The sequence below is a fragment of the Colias eurytheme genome, chromosome 22, assembly GCF_061535395.1.
Source record: "Colias eurytheme isolate Ceu_HAF_F1 chromosome 22, ilColEury1 Martin Lab GWU primary, whole genome shotgun sequence".
NCBI lineage: Eukaryota > Metazoa > Arthropoda > Insecta > Lepidoptera > Pieridae > Colias > Colias eurytheme.
Window position 1 is genome coordinate 6,313,503 of NC_143001.1, and position 15,572 is coordinate 6,329,074.

Consider the following 15,572-nt stretch of genomic DNA (forward strand, 5'->3'; position numbering starts at 1 on the left):
TAATATGAAACACCTATGTAGTATGTCAATTGCTCTATGGTTCATTCTTAAAATACCTAATGGTCTTTTAAATAAAATATTATATTATACACATATTTATCTTATCTGAAAACTTTAAGAACATTGAAATATCGTTCTTATTTATTTCAAATAATATTGATGTATGTAGTTTTGGGTTAATAATCATTCTTGTAATTAACTCAATGAATTAATATGTAAATTCGAGAATGTCCAAATTTCGCAATCCTTGTAATTCATAGACGCGGTACAATATTCAGTTACGTTTCAATTATCAAATTCACTTCTTTTTCACTCTAATTAAATTCCACAAGCGTTATAATGGGATCGGATTAAATTTCATTTAATTAAATTCTAGGACGAATATTAAACATTAAAATCGTTTTATAATATTTAAACCACAATCGTAAGAAAATCTTATTTGACTTGACAATTTTGTGAATGCGTACATTCATTCAAAAAAAAGTTTGATTAAATTAAAATAATTTTAAAAATATTAATACGTCTTACACTTATTACAAATGTCATAACAATTTTACAAAAAAAGCAGTGCTTATATGCTCATTTGATAGATGTATATATATTTTTGTTACTCTTTCACACGAAAACAATTGAACCGATTTTGATGTTACTTGGCAATGTTATAACATGTTGCACGTAGGCTATAAAAATAATCTAATCTAGCAATTAATGTCATCTGTACATAAATAAAAACTAGCACAATACACTGCAACATATTACGTCAAATGCGGTCTACATTTGGACCATTAAGCCGAAACGTATCGTGGAACGGCACAGCTCTAATTACTAATGTAATTTCGTTTGCACTCCAAAAACTCAGCTTCATTAGAAAGCAATTAGTGAAACGTTCGTTGGTGTACTGTATATACTTTCTTTGCATTTTTATGTGGTTTTTATAAGTGCTTGCTTATGGTTATAGTATTGGTGTATTAATAGTTTGGTGGCAAATAATAAGAGGGCATTTATATAAAGAAGAAAAATTAGGTAAGTTATTGTGTTTCGTAGGCTATGCTACGAATCGTAGCACAGTTATCGTAGCACGTCTGCAGTAACATATTCATCGAGTTTAACTGTTATTTTATTTAAAATATAAATCACTTCTGATTAATGATTGTATTTCTTATAATTTAAAATGTGTATTTTATCATAACAAAATATATTATAATAAGCTATTCCTCCATTTATTGCACATCTATTCATCAAATACCACATATTTTTCACTAAAAGCTTAAATAATATATTCTGTATTCAATTCAGTACTCTTTTGTCCTCCATAATTACCAAATTATACCCATATACAATGTGTCTTTCCACTTTTGTATAAAAGAAATAAACACAACTACCAAAGATAGCTATTCATTCTATACAACGCAACAAGCAAGCTTGGAACACAAAACCTAAAGGCGGGTGACCATAATTTAGCGGTAATTCATTCATAAATAAAACTTCCAGCGGCTCGACAGTTTCGCCGACAATAAATCGCAATTTGCGCAGCCATCGCGTTTAATGAGGCTTCATTCAGACGCGGTTGAAATTCAACACTGAAAATTTCAATTTTCGTGGCACCCGGTAACAAGTTGTATTCAGCTTCAGTGAGCGTGCGGTGACCATGGTCGTGGGGTTTGCAGGACATGTTATTTTTTCTTAATTTAGTAATTCCTGCAGTCTGCGGCTTGATTAATGTGTTTCACCGGCTGTGAGCTTATTCAGCATATTATTTAAGTTCCAAATCTTATACGAATTCGAATTAATCTTCAAATATTCACCGTTTAATACTTGAACGTGAAGCAGGTGGCCACTTCACTCTTATTGTAAGCATGTGAAAGCATCTATAATATACTCATGTTTTGTTTAAATATTAATAAAGATGTAACTAACAGTATTTTTTCACTGAAAACAGACACGGATTATTACACAAATAAAAAGCGTGTCTCTTTCCCTTTGTCTCATTTAAAAATCCTTAAGATATTTCACATTTTTCCACCTAAACCTATGCTAAACCTACTTTGAAAACTACGCGCACTCACGGATTCGAAAAACAGTGAAACAAACGTGCAAGTTTTAAATAAAACTACCGCTAACTTTGCATGTATTTTTATAGTACATTGTGTCTTAATATTCGTGCTGAAATACAGGGTGTTCTTTTGTTCTAGTCACATATATTAAAATGAACTGACGTCACTTTATAACCGTGTGCGACTGTCTTCACTTATAATATTATACAGAGGAAAGTATCAGTCGGTCTTGCATTTTGCATTGCATTTATAATTTTAAATTTTATAGCATTCAATGCAATTTGTAAATATTTGAAACATGTTAAAGATACTGGATCATGATCCTTGATTCGAATAGGCAAGGCCTCAGCTATTTTTTCTACTCTTTTGGTATCATATGTCTGATCTATAGCCTATAGGAGGTTATATTTTTATAGCGCCTAATAATATAAGTCCTACTGTCTTAATTAGGGACTATCTAATCTCGACTCTCGATACAGACATATAAAAACCTTCGTGCACTCATAAAAATAGCTATTCACTACCAAGAATCGATTCAAAATTGATGCAACTAGATTGAAATTCGAAACAAACATACAATAGACATATAGTAATCGTAATAAAGTGTTTATACACGACTGTATAATATCCTTGATGCATTAAATATTCAAAAGCTTATATTTTGGAATAACAAATAATTTTACTTGAATAACAAACAAAATAATTTTGGCTTTATGTTTGAAATACAAATTATTAACAATTTAAATTAGTCACTATACAACTTTAATATGATATATTTAAACACAATAGATATAGGTTAAACATTCAAAATAATATTAAAAGAGCCTTGAAATTCTTTAAACCATTTATATCTGTTGAATAGCTAATGTATTCCGCAATTAGTTAATGAGCAAGAGAAAGCATTCACTACGTCTTTTATTTCCTTGTAAATGTACTGTTGTGTGTACAATTAAGTTTTTATTTCAAGCGTGTGCTTATGACAACACAATCTTAAATTAAATTCAAAGAGGTTTTTGCGTTATACTACACAAAGACAATATGTTGTGGGTTTTTAGAAATAGGAATGAAAGAATTAAATGCTAATGAAAGAACTCGTTACCATGGCAACTAATTAATGATGTCCATTGTAATTGTTGTTACCATTTTTTAATGAACGTTTTAAATAATTTTATACTTGAGTATGTGAAATGTAGGGTAACTTCCTCTATTAAAAGAACGAATGGGTTTGTTATGATATTTTGATTTGAATAAAATTTTAGCAATAAAAAAGTCCAAATTAATTAACTTGATACAAAGCTATTTATTTGGAATAAAAATTGTAATTAAAGCAAATGTATGAGTTGAAATTCCTGTTCACAGCATTCATTTTGTCTTCTTTAGAAAACTAGTGTATTTTATTTAGTAAAATAGAAAAAAATGTAATATCTTTTTAATAATTTTTGCAATACTGCCAACATCCGGAGAAATACTCCACATATCAACTAGCGAGAAATACGTGGATGTAGTTTTCAAAACAATTTTTGAAGAACTGTCAAGACGTATAACATCTTACTTAGTCTCCCCGTGACCACGTGCGCTCGCCGCAAAGTGTGCGTCGGGAAAATAGTAAAATGAATAAATCGCGTTTAAAATCCGTTAAAAATCTTTAATTTCTAAATGTTATATTATCTTATAAGACCTGTAGAATACGATAGGTAAAAACAATTTGTCGCGGAAGAATTCTAACCAATACCCTCGGCCCCATCATTAAAGCGGCTTGACGGAACACAGTGGGGTTTTAGTCGGTAAGATTCCCCACAATAAAAAAAAAGTAATAACAATTTGAAATATAGGAAATATTTCAACAAATTGCGACTATATATTATATACTCACCAACGCTTTGGTATATACTACCTAGGTATCCATACTAATATTATAAATGCGAAAGTAACTCTGTCTGTCTGTCTGTTACTCAATCACGCCTTAACTACTGAACCAATTTGCATGAAATTTGGTATAGAGATATTTTGATTCCCGAGAAAGGACATAGGATAGGTTTTATCCCGGAAATCCTACGGGAACGGGTTTTTCTTTGAAAATGCGGGTGAAGCCGCGGGCGGAAAGCTAGTATCTACATAAACACTAAGAAGAGGTATAATCCTGAGAGATTCAACTCTCATTCATTAAGACTAGACTCAGTCGAGCTGTGGAAAGGACGAAGATTTATTTACAAGTCAATACTTAGTAGGTACACTTAATATTTAAATTATTTTTAACGGAAAATAAGTGATACCGAAACAAAAAAGGACGTGTGGCACTCGGGGACTGCCGCGGTAAAGCAATTGCATAGCATGCCTTCAAGCCACACCTCCGTGTCCGTCGGAGTGGGGAGCGTGAGGTTTTTTCGTTACGAAATTCTTGCTTCGGTCCCCGCGCTCAAGGCCCGCGATAGAAGCTTCTATGCAATAGCTTAAAAATATAACACTAATTGGGTATTCTCATATTGTACGTGTTTAATATTTAGTTTTATAATTTATCATCTTTATGGTATGTTTTTTGTATGTAGTTGTTTGATTTCTAAGTGGAACTGTATTTAAGAATACATATTATACAAATTACTTTTAAATGAACAGTATATCATTGTATTACGTAATCCGTTAAATGCGTTTGTTAGCTACGATGTTACAGACAGACAAATTTAAAAATAGCACATAAAAAAGCATATTCAAACTTAACGCACTTTTTAGGGTTCCGTAGCCAAAATGGCAAAAACGGAACCCTTATAGTTTCGTCATGTCCGTCTGTCCGTCTGTCCGTCTGTCCGTCTGTCACAGCCGATTTACTCGGAAACTATAAGTACTACAGTGATGAAATTTGATGGGAATATGTGTTGTATGAACCGCTACAAAAATATGACACTAAATAGTAAAAAAAAGAATTGGGGGTGGGGCCCCCCATACATGTAACTGAGGGATGAAATTTTTTTTTTCGATGTACATACCCGTGTGGGGTATCAATGGAAAGGTCTTTTAAAATGATATAAAGTTTTCTAAAAAACATTTTTCTTAAAGTGAACGGTTTTTGAGATATCAGCTCTCAAAGTCGTAAAAAGTATGTCCCCCCCCCTCTATTTTTATAACTACGGGGTATAAAATTCTAAAAAAAATAGAGGTGATGCATGCTAATTAACTCTTTCAACGATTTTTGGTTTGATCAAAGTATCTCTTATAGTTTTTGAGATAGGTTGATTTAACTGTAATTTATTATATTTGCTGCTACGGAACCCTTTGTGCGCGAGCCCGACTCGCACTTGGCCGGTTTTATTATTTCTTCTACATTAAGCCAGTTGATGTCATAATAATATGACCTATCTCCCAAAGGATACCCACAAGCCGCCTGCTTTTTCAAAGAAAAATCTGGATAGTTCCAGTTCCTATGGGATAACTCGAATAAAAAGTAGCTTATGTCTTATTCTGGGTCTTCAGCTACCTACTTACCAAATTTCATTGTAATCGGTTCATTAGTCTTTACGTGAAAGAATAATAAATATCCATCCTGAATCACAAACTTTCGCATCCATACTAATATTATAAATGCGAAAGTAACTCTGTCTGTCTGTCTGTTACTCAATCACGCCTAAACTACTGAACCAATTTGCATGAAATTTGGTATAGAGATATTTTGATACCCGAGAAAGGACATAGGCTACTTTTTATTGCGAAATATGTGCCACGGGCAAAGCCGGGGCGGACCGCTTGTTTATAATATTAGTAGGATTTCAATAGCAATTATATTTTCATAAGTCAGAAAAGTGTTTATTCTCAAATGACATAGAGTCGACCTCAAATCTAATTTATACGGAGATTCGTTTAAATTTTCATGCCCCGTTTTACGAGTTCCCATAAATGTTAAATTTGTTTCGCAGTGTTTTAAACGATTTTATTTCATTTATACAGTTCTTGTCTTTAATTATTAGATATAGGGTTTGATTACTTTATCTGTGAGAAGTAAATTATGGTATTTTATTGAAGTGGAATTGATTATTATTTACTGAAGGTAAATATTCGTTTGGTAAATTTTAAGCTATTGGATAGCTTCTATCGCTGTCCTTGAGCGCGGCAACCGAATGTAAAAATTCCGTAACGAAAACACCTAACACCCGCCACTCCAACCGGCACACGTATTTTTTTATTTTAATTAGTATGGTTCGTTAGTAGGCCGTATACTAAAAAGTAATTGTTAACAAAATAAACATTTAGGAATACTAAATTGTCTAATTCTTTGTGTCTGTAAGCATGCAAGTTATTTACCTATCATTTTCTTATATAAATAATTTATGTGACTGAAACATTGAAAAATGTAGGTACGATTTTTAAGTTTGCCGTTCAAGTAGACAAAAACGTATTGATTTTGATGAAACATAAAGCGAAGATTAGTTAAACTTAGCTCATGTAAGATATATTCTCTCCCATTTTAACATAGATATAAGAAAGAATAAACCGGAACGTTGAAGTACTATGTAGAATCTATTAAAAGAACATATTCCGCTTGTAAGTTTTGCCATCCTAGTAAGCAAAAATTTTCTCTTGAAGCCGCACTAAAGTACTCTAAAATATTGCCTTAAAACCTTCAAGTGATAAAAACGTCTTATACCGAGTCTTAGGGTACGTCCACATTGTAGAACGTTCGAGAGAATATTGTAGATCGCGAACGAACGTTCTGCATAAAACAATGCATTTCTCGAACAAATATTCACAGAAAACTTTAATAATCTCCATTTTTTGTACTGAATTTTGAATTTATTTACCGTATTTGTATGCAATACAATATTATCTTCTATATTTAGGTGAATGATTACTCGACTGTCTAAAAAGGAGTGTATTGCATATAGCATTATTAAATGATAATTGCTTTACAACTAGCCATCCGCCCGAGGTTTCACCCATTTATTTAAAATTTAATCTCTGTATCTAATTTTACCCAAATCAATTCAATAGTTTAGGCGTGAAGAAGACACAGACAGACAAACAGAACTTGCGCATTTATAATATTGGTTAACATAGTAGGATTAAATTTCAATTATATTTTAAAACGCTTTTGTATATTACTGATAATTGTTGTAATGTAAATACATTTCTTACAATAAAGTTATCAACAATATGGCCACAGCTTTACCACGATTTTTTGCGAGTGGAAATAAATTCTCTATCTCCGCTAAGCGAATTGAAAACTCGCTCGGATTTATTGACAATTCCATCGAATAAATTGCAAGTTCCTCAAGTATTGAGTCCAAATTATTTTGTTTGTAATTAGCTAATTGAGGGTGAAGTTTAATATCTTGTTTTCACGGTTTTATTCGAAAAAATATTGCGCTTATCCTCTATACTCGTAAATATATGTTTACAAGACTTTGTATTGCTTATTTTTATAAAAAAAATCTAATTATAAAAAAAATATAATCGGGATTAGTAATCATAGTAGTTAATAAAAGCGTGTTAAAAAGAAGAACATTTATTAATTTATTTCATTAAAAAAAGGTTTGCAATTCCTCTACCAATCCATACTAATATTATAAATGCGAAAGTAACTCTGTCTGTCTGTCTGTTACTCAATCACGCCTAAACTACTGAACCAATTTTCATGAAATTTGGTATGGAGATATTTTGATACCCGAGAAAGGACATAGGCTACTTTTTATCCCGGTAAAATGACGCAATCCCGAAAATCCCACGGGAACGGAACCATGCGGGTTTTACTTTGACTGCGCGGGCGAAGCCGCGGGCGGAAACCTAGTATGAAATATAACAGGAACATCGAAATAATCGGTTCGTTGAACTGCATTTCTGTATATCGATAATAATTCAGCCATAAATTATAACCGGTTGTTTGCTTTATTTAATTATTAATGGATGTACGTTAACCGCATTATTTCGCTTGCGAGCTTTCAGGAATAAAAACGGTTTAACTGATATAATTTTCATATTATATTTATTTTAATTACGTAAAATTATTAATCACTAGCTGTGCCCTGCGTGGCTCCGCTCCTGTTGGTCTTAGGGTGATGATATATAGCCTATAACCTTCCTCGATAAATGGGCTATCTAACACCGAAAGAATTTTTCAAATTGGACCACTAGTTCCCAAGATTAGCGCGTTCAAACAAACAAACAAACAAACTGTTCAGCTTTATAATATTAGGATAGATAATGCGATGCTGGAAGCTGTAATCTTTGTCCCGAATCTTCCCAATTATTTAACACTAGCTATCCGCCCCGGTTCTGTCTAGGTTGACCCGGGATAAAAATGAAATAAATCTAGCGGTACTAGATGTGCCCCGCGGTTTTACCCGCATTGCTCAGCTCTTGTTGGTCTTTGCATGATGATATATAGCTTATAGCCTTCCTCGATAAATGTGCTATCTAACACAAAAAGAATTTTTCAAATCGGACCATAAACAAACAAAATGACTTTATAATATTCAGTATAGATGTAATTTAGGAAGAATGTAGATTTCTTATGGCGAAAGAATTCTCCAAATCGGTTAAGCAGTTTTTATGTTACATCGTTACAAACAATCAAGTTTCTGATTTTAAAGTTATGGTTCAGATAAAAATATTTTCAATATAAAACTCAAACAAAATATGTTTACCAACGATATTAAAATACAATCAAGGAATCAATAGTAAAGTCGGTCAGATGGATAGAAGCATTGTGCTAGAAAAACTTCTTTGAAAGTGAATTTAGTTTCTAATTTATTTCGTAGGTTATTGTTTCTATATTGCACGCCTCATAAGCGAAGCGTTGAGGTGGGTACTACTGTCACTTCGCGCAAAACATCTGATTTTTCAAACTTAAAATGTCTTTATGTATCATACATTGCACTTGTAAGATAATACATACACACACATATTAAGAAAAAACACAATTTTTAACGTTCATGATATTTTTGATGTCATTTTTGTTATTTAAACTAGTTAAAAAACAGTTTAAAAAAGTTCTGTCTTGGACGTCCGTGTGTCTGTATGTGCGGATCCTTTTTAGGGTTCCGTAGCCAAAATGGCAAAAACGGAACCCTTATAGTTTCGTCATGTCCGTCTGTCCGTCTGTCCGTCTGTCCGTCTGTCACAGCCGATTTACTCGGAAACTATAAGTACTACAGTGATGAAATTTGATGGGAATATGTGTTGTATGAACCGCTACAAAAATATGACACTAAATAGTAAAAAAAAGAATTGGGGGTGGGGCCCCCCATACATGTAACTGAGGGATGAAATTTTTTTTTTCGATGTACATACCCGTGTGGGGTATCAATGGAAAGGTCTTTTAAAATGATATAAAGTTTTCTAAAAAACATTTTTCTTAAAGTGAACGGTTTTTGAGATATCAGCTCTCAAAGTCGTAAAAAGTATGTCCCCCCCCTCTATTTTTATAACTACGGGGTATAAAATTCTAAAAAAAATAGAGGTGATGCATGCTAATTAACTCTTTCAACGATTTTTGGTTTGATCAAAGTATCTCTTATAGTTTTTGAGATAGGTTGATTTAACTGTAATTTATTATATTTGCTGCTACGGAACCCTTTGTGCGCGAGCCCGACTCGCACTTGGCCGGTTTTTCTTGTTAACACGATAGCGACCGAAATACTTTACTAATCGAGTCTTTTTTTTTCTCTTACGCTTGAGTATGCTCAGGAATAGAACCCTTTCATTTTTCAGGGTCTGATTCGATGTGGTTTAATTGTTATTAAATAAACAAAAATAATAATTAATAAATATTTATTAAAAAAAAATTATGAGGCGTGCACTTTTGGATTTTCCAAATTATATTTGTGCTTACTGCAGAACTCCTGTAATATGTATACTGCTTAAAACAGTTAACAGTAGGACTATAGTATTACAATACATGTTTCAGCACAGATTTTCAGAACTGCCTTCCTTTAATTACATTACTTACTAGCTGTTCCGCGCGGTTTCACCCGCATTGCTCCGCTCCTGCGTGATGATAATAATATATAGCCTACTCAATAAATGGGCTATCTAACACCGAAAGTGACCAGCCCCCCTAGTCAAGTGGCTTTCTGTTAGCGTAGCGTTCAATAGAATAGACTACGAATGTATGAGATTGACGTAGGGTGTAGATAAACGTATCTAGCTAGACGACTAGGGGGGCAGTAGTTCCTAAGATTAGCGCATTCAAACAAACAAACCCTTCAGCTTTATAATATTAGTATAGAATAAATAAACTAGATACTAATCAATTTTATCTTTGTCAATGTTATCTAGGCAATTACTATTTTAATAATAAATATACATACATTGTTAATAAAGGCAGCAGTTTATATATTTTTTGGGTCATTATCAGAACTAGAATTGAATTGTAAAATATTTATGCTACTTATGTTATTTATAGCTTCTAAAAGTATTATCTTTGTTACAGTTCTCGCGATCACAGTGAACATTCGAGAAGAAGATAAGGATACTCACAGACTCCTCTTCAAACAATATAGGTAATAATTTTAACATAATATTAAAAAAATAGAAAGTTAATTGTATGTTTGGCTTTGCCTGCGTTTTCATAAAAAAAATCCACATAGTTCCCGTTCCTATGGGATTTCCAGGATAAAAAGTAGCCTTCAGCTACCTACATAATATTATTAATAAGATTATTGTTACAAAATCCACTGCTATTTTAACCAAGTCTCCTATACTACAGTCTACAGATCATTTTAACTCAAACTCAAACTCAAACTCAATCTTCTTCATTTTAGATAAACAAATTTGAATTGGTCACGTACTGCGTAGTTAATGATATAATAACAATCCGTAATCTAAACTTACCCAACATAAACAGAGGAAATAGCTGAATAGAGAACGCTATAAGAAATCTATTACACACACATAGTCCCATTCTATGAGTTGATGCATGTGTATGAGTAAATTAATACTATAAAATTGGAGTCAGATACTCCAATTTTATAGTATTGCAATTTTATATTATTTGCAATATTAATATAACAGCTTTTTCCTAATATTAATGTAAACATGTACATGTTTACATTTTTTGTATATCTGTTTGTTCCGGCTAATCTTTGGAACGGTTTAAACCGATTTTGACGTTTCACTGAACTGATGACTGTCTTTTTATAATGCATATATTCCCACAGCAAAATTAGGATGAAATTAAAAACTCATATAAGTGAAACCGTGGGATACATCTAGTGTACCTAAGCATAAGAGAAGGAGCCGTATCGTAAAATCGTTCACTACTACAAAGTTTTGTAAGCGATTCTGCAGCTCTATTGCCATTTTCATTTATAACACTGATATAAAACTAACTTTGGGCAAGAGATTATAGCGAAAACACTTGTATTTGTATCATCTATTTTGTAGTCAAAAGTTATAGGGATTAAACTCAAACTCAAACATTTATTTATTCAATTAGACTTCTTCTAGAAGCACTTTCAATCGTCATTACATACTTTTAACATTTACCACCGATTCGGAAAGCAGTATCTATGCAGAAGAACCGGCAAGAAACTCCGCTTTTAAATCATGTCAATATTTCAATTTAATTTTACGAAATATGTAACAGCGTATATTATAATAACATGCCAAAGAACTGTCCTGAAATTATGGTAATAAGCTTTTCATCGCTCAAATCCTACAGAAACGGGAACTATGCGGGTTTTTTTTCAACGCGGGCGAAGCTGCGCATGGATATCTAGTACATAATATAATTACAATTACTGCATAATATTATGGTGGTTTACTAGAAACACAAAATTAAATATATAATGTGAAAACTTTTTAAGCAGCCTGCAAATGAATCGTTAAAACATGACATTGTTATGATATGCACTCATCTCACTTTCATAATTTCAATTCTCTTTCTGCAAAATAATTGGCATATTTTGCAAACAAAATTATTAAGAATTAAAATAATTTATTATGCTAGTTATTTTATAGGAAATTATATATAAAAAAGAATTAGCTAGTAGCAGGTTAATACTAGTTAGTTTTAACTGCAAGTTGGTTAAGATGCCTTCAATATCTATTGAGCTACGTGTAAAGGACACTCTACAAAGAAATAAATTAAATAATACGTAATTAAAATGTTTCCATTTCTTAATAACAAATAACACAGATAAATAAACAATTTTAGAACGTTTAAAAACCATAATACAAACCAATTTTAAAACGTACATGCATTTATCAATTTCAAATATAGAACATAGACTAAAGAGGAAACAGAGATGGCTATTCCAAACGATTGCACTCTATTTGAGAGAGTAACGCATTGGAGCATGTTTCCTTCTGTAAAGCCATTGACATAATTTTCTAATGCCAGCTCTATTGTTTAGTCTATGGCAATTGTTCTCTATAGTTCTGTAGTCTATGGTTTAGTAATGACTAGTATAGTATCTGTGGTAATGATATGAGGTTTATGAGATGATTATAAAACGTTTGTTACTTTTTATGTAAAGTAATGTAAATAGGATGAATTATTTCGCCTAGGATAAATTATTGTATTATCCTTATCATACATGTGTTGGTGGACTATTAAAATAATACATATATTGTTTAGACATTCGAAATTACTTTTAATTATAATTTATCAAATTCAGTATAAAAAATTTTATGCAATATTTTTTCAGCTATTATAATTTTAAAAACGTAACAGAAGTGCCGTTTAACACGCTTATATTAGCTTCAACTGTATGTTTTAACTTTTAATGTAGGTACCTAACAACTATGTAGTCATTTCATTTCATATAATTGAAATATAACTAACATATAAGTAATGTGACAAAATGAATAGTCTCTACTCTCGAATATTTACCGTAATCATTCAGGCCCAGGCATAATTTAATGAACAACAATCAAATTAAACTCAGGTTTTAATATCCCAGACCGCAATAAACCCTCTAGCTAGCAGTTATGTAGTGACTTTGACACTCTTTAACTCATAAATTGGCAGGGCGGTGGCACAATGAGCCTTATTTATATACTTATTTGAATTTTTTTTATGTGAATCGCGTCTGAAATAGTGTCATCAGAGATGAAAAGACAAAATAATACACCGTATGCAATTTTTAAGTTAAAAGGAGAAATTTATTATTTTTTTATTTATTTTTTACATACATAGATTCCTTACAGCTATTTGTATTACAATATTTATAATTAACTTTAACTAAACAATACGCCAATAAAAAGGAATACCAATAATAAGACAATTAATGTGACAGTAGTTTTACATTAATCATAACAATGACAAAGTGGAAAAAATTAATATATTTTTTTTTGGACATGGTATACAAAAAAGAGGAAAACGTACCCATTATAGAATGTTTGGTATGGATGTGTGAGTGTGTGTACTGTGTGTGTAGTGTATAATGGTGTAGTGTGGTGAGAATGTGTATGGTAAACTAAGAAATTATTGAATTGGTGATGTCTGTTACTGCTTTTTTAAAACTGTTACGGGAGAGATGAAATATGTCAACACTTGAAAATTTCTTGTTGTAAATATCAGGTAGACGGAAGAGTGTAGAATTTTGCAGGTGTTTGGTTGAAATGAACAAAAGTATTGACGTTAATTCTTTTAAATTTAAACATTGTAATAAAAAATAAGTAAATAAGCTCTAAAGTAAATAAGGCACTAAGCATCATTTTGTGAAGCAGTCTTTATTGCAAAAATATAATATTATTACAACACAACAAAATAATATTAAAACAAAATATTTAAATAAATAACCATTAAGTAGAACATCGCTCGCAATATCTCTACATTTTATTTAAACACCAAAAACAGTTTATTTTCTTAAATAGTTTTGTCAACTTATACACAAGAGAAGGTAAAGTCTCATTGCACCACCATCCTTAATCGGTACAGTCGCGTCCATAAAACTTTAAAGGCAATAAAACAACGACTTTCCAGCGGAACAGCTGATAAGCGCTTTTTATTTCACTGTCCAACATTAAAGTGCTTCAAAGCGATTCTGTCTTTTCTACATTAATGTGCTGCTCGTTTTAAATAAAGGGTACAGATAAGAAGAAAATTTGTAATCGGCCTTGTTTCTATGACGTCACTTTCTCACTTGTGTTAAGAAACCAAGTAACTTTTGGTGTAGAAATTTCATAAGACAGAAGCTTAGGCAGAAAACTAGTCTTTTCAAGCTTTTTGAAGTGAAACTTCTTTAAGTGTATTGAGAGTGAAATTTCAAGATCGCGTCATGGCAATACCGCGGTTGGTATTGCCATGACGTGCGTCAAAGGTATCTAAGATTTTTGTATCTTTGAATCTTGCCAAACTTGTTTCATTTCTGACACGTGTGCTCGGCACAGACGTTCTTATTTTCTTATAACATAATCGTAATTATATAATTGAAATTTTCTGTTTTTTGATACTTATAACTAAACAATTTTTAGTTATAAAGCCAAGGCCGCGGTAGACAAATAGTCTTTTGCAACCATTGAGTTACTATGTACTTCGTACTAGAGAGGACATCGCTACTACACTATTCGTAACACGAGTTAGAGTCAATCGTCTCAAATAAATTTAATTGATAAGTTTATTCATATTTTTAATAAGATAAACAATATTATTTTATTTGTTACATTCATTGGTTTTAATTTATAAGTAATAAGAGGCAGAATACCTATAAAGTGTATATGTCACGGCTAAAGGTAGGTGAGAACATAAACTTAAGATTAGCCGGCTAAACTTAGGTTTATTTTCGACGAGGTGTTAATGTTAGTTTGTTCTATCTTTAGCCGGCTAAACTTAAGTGTAACCGCAGGCCCGTGGCTAAAAATGTCGGGGTGGGTAGATTTGGTTAGTGCCGGGCCGGTGGAGGGCTTGAGGGGCCCGCACAGTGCCAGAAAACACTCGCCCTGTTCCTTACATGTATTATAGTAACCAAATCTACCCACCCCGACTCAGGGCAGAAAGCTGGTGGCTAGGTTAGGTTAGGTTAGAACTCTTAAGACCCGCACGAGCCGAGCGAGCGCAGCGAGCGTGCTGCGGCAGCAGCCGGCGAAGTGCCAGAAAACACTCGCCCTGTTCCTTACATGTATTATAGTAACCAAATCTACCCACCCCGACATTTTTAGCCACGGGCCTGCGGTTACACTTAAGTTTAGCCGGCTAAAGATAGAACAAACTAACATTAACACCTCGTCGAAAATAAACCTAAGTTTAGCCGGCTAATCTTAAGTTTATGTTCTCACCTACCTTTAGCCGTAACATATATATGATTCACTAGCCGCCCCGCGCCGCCGCGCTTGTCGCACAAATTTTGTTCGTGCCTCGTGGTGTCCTCTATACGCAGTAATAATGCCTCAATGTTTGCAACATTATTAATATATAATGGAAATTATCTGTTTTCTGACACTACAAGAACAAAGTTATTACAAAGTTAAACATTAATTATTGAGATAGATTTAATTAAGCCTTTGAATTGTTGTATTAGATTACAACCAATTATGAACCCATTATGTTTGAACTTTGTTTTTGATTATTATTTTACGTTCAATATGTAA

The 15,572-nt window shown here is 32.4% G+C and overlaps 1 protein-coding gene across 1 annotated transcript in view; it reads left to right on the plus strand.

The window, feature by feature from the left end:
- Window positions 1-15,572, plus strand: part of LOC149898732 (cell adhesion molecule Dscam2-like) — a 107,445-nt gene that overhangs the window by 55,051 nt on the left and 36,822 nt on the right. The window contains exon 3 of the mRNA XM_090114849.1: window positions 10,471-10,540. Within this exon, the coding sequence (XP_089970975.1) occupies window positions 10,471-10,540 (70 nt within the window). The remainder of the gene's footprint in view (window positions 1-10,470; window positions 10,541-15,572) is intronic.